The sequence below is a fragment of the Microtus oregoni genome, unplaced genomic scaffold (genome assembly GCF_018167655.1).
Source record: "Microtus oregoni isolate MIOR12 unplaced genomic scaffold, Mior012 000086F_ref0000336, whole genome shotgun sequence".
In the NCBI taxonomy this organism is placed as follows: domain Eukaryota; kingdom Metazoa; phylum Chordata; class Mammalia; order Rodentia; family Cricetidae; genus Microtus; species Microtus oregoni.
The window spans coordinates 2,410,480-2,420,955 of record NW_024544552.1 but is presented as its reverse complement, the minus strand read 5'-3'; the positions used below and the strand labels follow the sequence as shown (position 1 = coordinate 2,420,955).

Sequence of the window (10,476 nt, the reverse complement as noted above, 5' to 3'; positions counted from 1 at the left end):
GGAACTAAACCCGTACATGTGCAAAGTGATTATTTTGAAAGCCAGCATTCATGCTTTAAATCTCATCACCAAGAAAAGTTACAGAGAAGCTCACGGATCTCAACTATCTGACTGATTTTACTTCTTCTCTACAAAATTGCCCACAGCAGAATTTTCAATAGCCTTTTCAGATGATAAACAAGGGAGGAACTTGGTGTGCGATCTGCTTGTCCCGGAATGGGAACTTCCCAGACAGCCACTTATGGACCACTTGAACCCATTACTTGTAACTGTATTTTATCTCATTAATTTGGAGCCTCACAATGTCCCTAAGAGGGAAATAATTTGAAGGCCCATAGAGAGCTCTGGATTAAGCTACAGAGTGGCATGGTTGGGCGTTGGCCATTGATCTGTCCTCTCTATTGTATTTCCTGTCTGATGTGTACCTTACCGTTCCACCAGACCCCTCCAACTGGCAACTCACCTTGGACTTCAATCATGGCTGGTTCTGAGGCTTATTCAAAACACACCATTTGCCTGCTGCAGCTGTAATTCCTGCTGTTTCTCACTGTTGCTGTCTTTATGGACAGAAGGCTGTTGTTCACAGAGAAATTAAAGAATTTTCCATCTTTGTAGAACTTCACCCAGGAGAGTGTGTGGCTCATTGCCTAGCCCTGTAGAGTCAGTGTGCCTCCTTCAAACACAGGGTTTGGCTGGACTTGGAGATGTATGTACCCTAGCTGTGAAACATGGGGAAAGAACCAGGAATGACAGGTTCCATTGCTTTTACTGTTCTTTCTCTGCTCCAGATGTAGGTCTCACGCTAGGGACAGACTCCTGCACAGTGCCTTTGTTTCTGCTTCTTCATGCTAGACCAGGGTGGGACAGGAGTTCAACTTCCTTTTCTTCTGCTGGCCTGCTCCTTACCAATCTCTCTTTAGTCCTCTGCTTCCCCCGACCCATCCCCTCCTGTGCCTTCTTTCTGGCTTTCTTCCCTTCCATCTTCCTCTTACCATTTTATTTCCCCAATCACACTGTGAAGTTTTCCAAGCTGGCTTCATCCTCTCCATTGTCTGACCTCATTCTTCTTGATTTTGTTCCCACTTTCGTCAATTGGTTCAAATCCCCCAGTGTGGCATTTTCTTCAGCCATGACCCCTAATGTGAGCTACATAAATGCTCACCAGGAAAACAACAATAACAACAAACAACGTTTTGTCTCTGTTTCCCCAGACCTAGCTTTCATCTCTACCCTGAGAAGGGAGTTCCACCTTCCCTCAGTCTAGGAGAGATGTGTTTTCTCTGTCTGTCCTTCTAAAAGGCACTCTGTGCTCTGATGTGGACAAGAGAAGTTAGGGATTCTGATGACAGGACCCAGCTGGGTCTTCTTTGCAAGTGAGGGCCCCAGTGGTATTATCATATCCCTTCTCATTAAAATGTTGGTCCAGGAAAATACTTGGAATCAGGAGGGTCGTGAATAAGACTTACAATTTGCCCCAACACAGGAAACTGCAAGAGAACAAAGTGATAAAATTAAATTAAGTAGCAGAAAAACTTCTCCATTAACAGGTGGTGTTTATATCATTTTGAGCTACCAACCACCATCTCCCAAGACACCCAGCACCTACCACTCATCCACTTAATCACTAAAACACTCAGTAACTTTTCCCAACCATTTAACCAGCAAACATTTATAATGGACACACTCCCTGTGATCCTCTACCTTGAACCTGGTCAAATTTTGCCCTTCCCTCAGATTACAATCAACAGAATTCTCATGTTCATAGAATCCTATTGCATCATGATTGCTCACTCAGAACATTTTAATTAATTTGTGAGACAGGGTCTTACGCTGTAGCCCAAGATGCCCTGGAACTCATTATGTAGCCCAGGCTGGCCTCTGACTTGTGGAAATGCTCCCGTTTCAACATCTTGGGTGTTGAGATGACAAGTCTTAGCCACCACATCTGGTTTGAATTTGTCTTATTAAGTTTCCAGCACACTATTGCTGATTCTCCTCTGTTTAGAATGTAATCTGACCGCATGTCTTAAAGGCTGTGTTCCTTATACTCAGGACCCGTGCCTGGAACACTGAATTAGCAGTAAGTATGATGGCTAGTCTTACCAACTTGGTTGGATTAAGGACTGCCCAGGAGCTTAGCAGAACACACCTCTAGGTGTGTCTATAAGGCCATTTCCAGGGATAATTAGGTCATGAGGGCTCTGTTATAATGAAGGGATTCATCCTTTGATGATTTAAAATATGACAGCATTATCGGGAGGAGCCGAAAGTAGGAGATAGGATGTATGGACAAAATAGTTCCCTGGAGATGTGCCCTGGAAGGTGATATCTTGTTCTCTGTCCCTTCCTTGTCTACTTCCTGGTTACCATGAGGCAAGCAGCATTCCTCCATCATTCTTCCCAACCATGGTGATCCCCCTTTACCACCTAAAAGCAATGGGTCCAGTTGACCATACACTGAATTCTTTGAAGCCACAAGCAAAAATAAAACAACCTTTCCTGCCTTAAGTCAAGTTTCTCAAGTATTTTGATCCAGTAACTAAAGGATGACTACCATAGGGTTGTGGGTGAACAATCAGCACGCTCACATGCCAACCTGCGGTCACCTCGTTCTTCATGCCACTTTGGATACAGATGGAGAATTTCAAGTTAATTTTGCACTCAGCTCAGGGTCAGCACATTTATAGGTTTTCAAGTTTTTGCAGACCTATAAAAGTCTCTTTCCTTCCATCTCCCTGGCCCTTCTCACCTATAGCTTGAAGTTGTAAAAATGTAGGCAGAATTTGGAAGCAAACGATCTTGACTGGACTTACAAACCCGCCTCTTTCCATGTGGGCTTGGAAAAGCTGCCCAGATTCCAAGAGCTTTCAGTTCCTCATTTTGTCACATCATATAATTGGTAATGATAATAGTAATTTTTTTAGAATAGTAATTTTTTTTTAAATATGTGGTTGTAAAGGTTATACGGACCCACGGCTGGGGAACTGGTTATCACACGAACTGAAAGTGAAAAGAAGGTTTGACTTCAGAGTAGACGAGAGCCTGCTCTGTACACAGGCTTCCCTTACCTTTCTTTCTCACTGGAAAATGACCTTGTGGTTACAAAATGCTGAGCAAACAGGATTGAGAGTCCTGAAGCTTGTAACAAAAGAGAAGTCATCTGGGCAGCAGAGTCACTTAAGTGACCTCATGTCTCCACGTCCCAAAGACTTGTTGCTCCATTGGACAACAGGACCTTGGAGTTATGAGTTTGATTACAGAGGCCTCTGTAATCAAGATGGTAGCCAACTGGGACCATAGTGAGTGACACTTGCATACATCAGTTCCTATGGAGACGGCCCAGGGACCCTAGATGTAGGCTGAAGCTGAGGTGACAGTGTGACAAGATATCTAAGAGCTATTGTCAGACTAAGTTGTATTATGGAACCCCGAACCATGGAAGCAGCTGACAGTTTCTTGCTTCGTAGTGGGAGGGGGAAGAAAGCTGAGGTCCCAGCACACCAACAGAGCACATAAAGCAAGGCAAGGCGGATGAGGGTGAGGGGCAGGGTCTGGAAACCATCTGCATTGATCGGAATGCCGAAGGATTTGGAAGACATTTCTCTATAAGGATACAATAGAGCACACACACAACAGTGGCTTTCAGTCATTCTTCCGAAGAGAAGGGAAAGATTTATTGTGGGTTGCTTTATGGACAGAAAGGAGACAAATTATTGAAAATTAGAGGGATCAGGGAGGCAGACTTAGCTCAACATGAAGAACTCTCCCACAGTGGGTCTCTTCCATTGGAGGAGCATGCTGCTTTGTCAAGCCATGGCTGCCATGGCACCGAGGAGTGTGTGGAGGTCCCACGACACCTGCCGTGGAAGTTGTGTGAGTGGGCTCCACAAGGAGAGGAAACTTGTGTAATTATTGGCTCAGACGAAAGCTAAGGACCGTCCCCCAAGCTTTTCCATATTTAATGCTGAGGCAAAGCCTACGTGCTGGATGCCTGGACCTCTAGCTTTCTAGACATCTGATAACTGATAACTGCTCATTGTTGCACATTCTCGTGACTAGACCCCCCTCCATGTTATTTAAAATAAATTTCTATTTTCTAGGTGTTTTTGCTTTACTTTTTAAAAGTTTTATTTATTACATGTGCAGTGGTCTTTCTGCATATATGTCTGCACATCAGAAGAGGGTACCAGATCTCATTATAGATGACTGGGAATTGAACTCGGGGCCTCTGGAAGAGCATCCAGTGCTCTTAACCTCTGGGTCATCTATCCAACCCTGCTATTTTCTAGTTTGCTGATTAGAAGCCACCTATGTCTGAGCAGGAAGGAGGAGTGGGGAAAGCACGGGACTCAGCCTCTAATGGGCAGGTGTTGGCATTTCTGTTTTGCTCTTGTTAGCTCCAAGAAGTTTCTGAGAGCCTTAGTTTCCCCCACTTATCTAGAAAATTCTAATGACTAGAAACTACAAAGCAGACATTCAGTGGTTTTGCTCTGTCTTTCTTCTCCGTCTCTGTCCATGTCTGAGAGGAAATAGCAGCTGTGCACTTTCTGCAACTGTTACCACATGCCCAGCCCTGGGGGGTATGTGTCTTAGGATGTTTTCCTGGGATCCCTAGGCAACAAGTGTGGGCTGCTTATGTCTAGTTCTCCACTAGAACAGAGTAGCACCATGGTGTAGAAGAGAGAAGAAGACAAAATAGAGCAGACGGTTTCCTCTCAGGCTTAACTTTTCACGAACTCCGCCCAGGAAGAGGTCACAGTTAGGAATAATCTTGCTTTTCTGTTCCATGAAATAAATCAGACAAACAAAAAAGAAAGAGACCAGCAAATAGACCATTAAAAACAAGTTCACTTTTTTTCTCTCCCCACTCCAAAAAAGTCAACTAAAAAAAACTGTCTATGGAAATAAAATACATAACAATTTATGACTTGGGGTACAGCAGGATGAACCTAGCTGAGAGTCAGCTGAGTCTAGGGGGATCAGAGACACTCTGCATGGTGGTCTTTGACTTTCAGATCAGTCACAACAAGGCCGGCTAATGTGGCTGGAAAAGTGGAGAGGAGAGGGACAGGGATTGATGACTCTTCACACCAGCCCTGAGGACCAGGAACGACCCCAAAGCTCACCATACTCCCTACAGAGGGACAAGGGACAAGGTAGGCAGAAGAGAAAGGCAAGCTTGAGAAGAGCCCTGGAGAGCCAGTGTGCAGGACTTTCGACCAAGTGAGAAGTTTGTTCTTCAGTAAGCGGCTCTTGGAGAAGGCTAAGGCGTCATAAAAGATGTTGCCTTCCAAGTCTTGCCTCCTGTGACCGCACAAAAGGTGTAGAACTTACACCCCTGTCTCTGATCTCCCCCCAATACTCCCAGAGGACTCCTTTCCTTCAGTAACTGTTTCTTTTTTGGGATAGCCCCCCAAATCATTTCACAGGGTAAAAGAGACTTTGGGAAACACCAGAATCTCAGAGTCTGTTTCTCTAGTTTATTTCTTGTCTAGTTTATTTCTGATGATTGGCCTGCTTTGCCAAGAACCTTGGCAAAGGAGCTAGGAAACACTGCCGAAAATTCCACTCGGTACCGCTTCCCTCAGCTTGCCAGTGTGCACACACTTTTCTCAAGTTCCAGACACTAACTGTGAGTCTGGGAAAGGAATGGTTAGGAACCATGTCCCAGAAACCACTTGCAGGGAGCAGCAGAACCGTCCAGCACCGCATGGTGCCTTTCCCGAGGCAGAGCAGGCCAGACAGCAGGCAGACTTTAAAGTGGGGGTAGAACAATTATCCCTCTTGACAGTGTGGGTAGTCCTTCTGATTTAAGAAGTGTTATAGCTTAAAAAAAAAAAGTGGGGAAGAAATTTGATAAGCTCAAATGTCTATGTCTGAGCAGGAAGGAGGAGTGGGGAAAGCACGGGACTCAGCCTCTAATGGGCAGGTGTTGGCATTTCTGTTTTGCTCTTGTTAGCTCCAAGAAGTTTCTGAGAGCCTTAGTTTCCCCCACTTATCTAGAAAATTCTAATGACTAGAAACTACAAAGCAGACATTCAGTGGTTTTGCTCTGGCTTTCTTCTCCAGTTTCCTCTCTGGTTACATATATATTGATTTTATCCAATACAAAATATGAAGGAGTTAGGTAAACCATTAATAAGCACTTCCTGTGTTCTCACAAAGCTCATCCCAGGGAACCGGGATGGGTTATAACTGTGGATTATTCGTATTGGGAAGCTTCAGAGACTGTGCAATATTGGGACCACTAATCATTCAACTTCCATTGCTTAGAGATGAAGTCCTTCCTTGCTATAGTCTGGCTCTAGAAGATTCTCCAAAAAAAAAAAAAAAACAAAAACAACAAACAACAACAAAAAAACCCCATGGGTTAAAGGCTTTGTCCCTGGTTTGTTTTAAGAGGTAGGGCCAATGTGAGAGGCAGCAGTCGTGGAGGGCATGACCTCAAAGAGCCGTTGTGGAACTAGGGCTCTTCCTCTTTCCCTGCTTCCCAGCAGCCTTGAGGTAACAGGCACCACCATGTGCTCCCTGCAATTATTTGTTGCTGAACCTTAGGCTCAGAAACAGATTCAGCCACATTGGGATTAGGCCTGATAGGTTTTACTAAGAGTAGTGGATCTGCAATGACCCAGCATGTCCCTGAGAACGTTTATGTATGGGCATCAAAAGAAACGCAGAGTGTGCTCACACAAAGCTTTATTTAAGAACTCAACGGCCTCTCACGGAGATCTCCATCGACTCCGAGGAGAGAACAGAACACATGACTCTGAGGTGGAAGATGGAGGAATCTGGGAAAGCAGCAGGTGGGATTTTCTGGCAGTAAGGCTTTCTGAGGAAGTCTAAATGGGAAGTTCTCTGTGGTGGGGAAACGTCTCCATGTGTTAATTGCTGAAGGCAAGAGCAGAGAGAGTGAGCTTCCTGTATTCTCACCACAGATTCTCTGACTCAGGGGGAATGGGGAACCCACTAGACACCGACAGGCAGTGACCTGGTCACCAGGCTGCTCCCGTATTCAAAGAGTAAGGAGGTGAGATAGAGTACAGTGTCTTGCCCATTCTCCCAGAGGGTACCCATGTTTTCCTCCATCATTCTTTGCCTATAGACTCCCGATTAGGGTTTTCTTCAACTTTGTTCAGCAATGGGTAAGTGGGTGGGGCCGGTCAGTACAGGGGAAGGAGACAGGGTTACGGGTAACCACAAATGTCCTCACACACAAGGCGCCTGTGATGTTGTGACCACAGAATGGCCAAAGCATCTCTCTGGCTTCATTTACTGTCACTGCATCCCAGCAGCTGAGAGTGAAGTGAACCCCAACTTATCATGCCCCCTCTGCAGGGGACATGGTGTTGTACCTTCAGAGGTGAACGAATCGGCTCTCTGAGCTCAGCTGGCTACCCAGCATTCCCTTATGGATGAAGGTGACTCGAGAGAGTAGCAGTAAGATTGCACACCTGCCTAGGTCATTTATCTTCTAGAACCCAGGCTATACTGAATGGAGATGGAGACCGCTACTAGTTAGTGAAAGACTCCAAACCCGTCACACCTTCTTGCATCTCAACATGACATTGTTACTAGCAAAGTCTGCCAAAGAACCATGCAATTGAGTTACAAAAAGAAAACTGCAAATGTTTTGAGTAGGTTTATAATTTTTTGTCGGGCTGTGTTCATGTCCTTGGCTGCAGGTAAGATGCACCTGCAGAGGACTGGACAGAAAGGCGGGAGGACTCTCTTCCAAAAAAGGCTGGAAGCCCAGGTACCTAATTGTGTAGGTCACTGTCAGAACAAGAGCTGTGAGGGCTAATGATCAGTTTAACTCCCAGGAGGTCAGAGGTGAATTCAGGAGAGTGGTTAGTAGGGACAGCTCTGGGCACGGAGCAGCAGGCTAGCTGGGGAGTCAGCCACCCAAACCTGAATCCTTGCTTTGATTCTTGTCTTGTTTTATTTTATGTGTCTCCGTGTGCCTGAGTGTGTGTCTGTGTACCACATTCAGTCAAGCACCTTTGAAGGCTAGAAGAGGGCATTAGACTCCTGGCACTGGAGTTACAGTTGGTTGTGAGCCACCATGGAGTTGCTGGGAATTGAACCCAGATCCTTTGGAAGAGTAGCCAATGCTCGTAATCACGGAGCCATCTCTCCAGCCCCCTTGCTTTGATTCCTAATCTGCTGAGAGATCTTGGCTAAGTCATGCAATAGGTTGGGTCTCAGAGTCCTTATCTCTAAGGTGAATAAATGATTATATTTCACACTAAAAGTGTAAAGAAGGTTACCTGAGATAAAAAAAAAAAAAAGGAGGCGCTTAGATAGTGCTGTCTCATGGAGCGCTCCTAGATGCCGAAAATGTCCCCTGGCTGCTTCCTGTAGTAGTACTTGATTGCATCGTAGCTATCAAGTATTTGAAGTTGGCTGGCAAGGCTGAGGAACGACAATTGTATTTGCTTTTGTTTCAGTTAATTCAATATTCAGTGTTCCATGTGGCTGCTGGCTGCCTTCTTGATTATCACAGGATGAGCGCCATGCCCCACGAGGAAGAACGCGATGAAGGCTGTCGCTGTTAAAGGAAGAGTGAACCAGGCAGTCTGGAACTACTAGACTTCCTCCCAAACCGCACTTCTTGGGAGGTCCAAAAGGATGAAGCAATTTGAGTGGAGGTACTCGGTTTTTCAGCTTGTGATTGGAACCACATGGCTTGCTGGAAGCAGAGCTCCAAGAAAGACCCCCACCCCCTTGAACATTTCTGAGTTAGCTTCTAAAGACAGGACGAATTGGAGACGTGTATTAAATGCCTAGAACTTAGGGTAGGAGCAGAGAGATGAAGAGTAAGGTTAAAGAAGGAGCTGGATCGGAACCTGGCCAACTCCCTCTATTTCCTCCACCTGTCTCCTCCCTTTGAGGCAGCGAGGCAGAACCTGGAAGGGCCAATGGAAAACTGTGTTTGAGTCAGGTCTGCAGCGCCCTCTTGTGACTACCTGAAGAACAGTTGCCCTAAGGAGGATTTTTTTTTTTTAAAAATTAACAACTAAATGCCATGGCTTTCTTTCCCCATCCATCCATTCAACCACTCACCTACCCTTCCTTCCACCTGTCTTTTCAACAATCCTTCCAGCCAACAAACTTTTTCAAAGATCTTCTCTTATTCCCAGTCCATTTTTTGCCTCCCTGAGCTCAGAAAAAGACAGGCATATATTAGAATACAGTCTTTGTGCTTCTTAAAGCATTTCCCAATTATTCTGTTTATCATATGGTATTGAACCTGTTTTATCATCTTCCTCTACTTAATGTTCGGTCTCTTCAAAGTCAAATGTGGGATCCAATTCATCTTTGTGTCTTTAGTGCTAGCGCAGCCTGTGACATTTAAGATACATCAAAGCGTAGTCTAGGAGTGCTGGAGACAGAAAAATATCTGCTAAAGTCTTGGCCAAGCTGCTTAGAGTGGGGAGGGAGCACCTGAGATAGTGGCTTAGCTTTACTGAAGATCAGATTTAAAATTTTTACCATGGTGATAATGACACCCAGCCTTTAATATTGTGCAGAGAACTCACTTTACATATGGAATATCTTGTATTTTCACTGCCCCTGTCCCCTCCTGCAACTGGACTCTCGTATGCCTCTTTAGGAGCCGTACACACCCAAGGATACTCTACTCTGTGCCTCCCCTGAATTCAGTCATGCCATCTCAACTGGATCTTTTCACTAGATGCTTTTGAAAGATGCTCATGTTTTCTTCACCCGAAGGGCACTCCAGACAAGCCAGCTGCCCTTCCTTTGTTGTCATATTTGTGACACTTCAGACATAGCTGTTCTGCGTCCGGGTGCCTCAAATGGCTATAGGTCCTCTCAGTCCTCAGAGCATTTAGGTAAGGCCATGTTTCTAGCTGTGGTCAGCTTTACTCAGTTACTAAACATTATATTTAAAGATTATTTATTATATTTTTTATATTTTATATTTTTATATTTATTAGTGATATTTTATTTGTATTTTAATAAATAAAGCTTGCCTGAATATCAGAGTGCAAAGCTAAGCTACTATAGGCCTGGGAGTGGTGGCATACACATTTAATTCCCCAGGACTTAGGAGACAGAGGCAGATTGATCTCTGTGAGTTCAAGGCTACCCTGGGTTATCCCAGACCAATTTAGAAACAGATCCAGATGATGGTGACTCACACCTTTAATCCCAAAACTAGCGAGGTGGAGACAGGAGTGTTATGGCTGGGCGGAGAGAGGAATATAAAGGGGAAGAGACAGGAACTTAGTGGAGTGTGGAGTCTGAGGATTTGTGGAGACAGGATCTCACACCTTTGATCTGAAGATTTGGTAGAGGTAAAAGGTCTCTCTAGTGAAGACCTTTTTGCTTCTTTGCTTTTCTGATCTTCAACTTGAACCCCAATATCTGTCTCTGGGTTTTTTTTTATTCGTGCTACAGATAATCTTGGGGCTAGAGAGACGGCTCAGCGGTGATGAGCACTGGCTAGTCTTC

At 44.9% G+C, this 10,476-nt stretch overlaps 1 protein-coding gene across 1 annotated transcript in view; it reads right to left on the bottom strand.

Moving 5' to 3' along the window:
* Positions 1-463: 463 nt before the first annotated feature.
* Dusp23 (dual specificity phosphatase 23) overlaps positions 464-10,476 on the bottom strand; it is a 28,402-nt gene continuing 18,389 nt past the window's right edge. Inside the window, exons 2-3 of the mRNA XM_041643482.1 lie at positions 1,467-1,487; positions 464-573 (exon numbers count right to left, since the gene is read on the bottom strand). Coding sequence (XP_041499416.1) covers positions 499-573; positions 1,467-1,487 — 96 coding nt within the window. The 3' untranslated portion in view covers positions 464-498. The remainder of the gene's footprint in view (positions 574-1,466; positions 1,488-10,476) is intronic.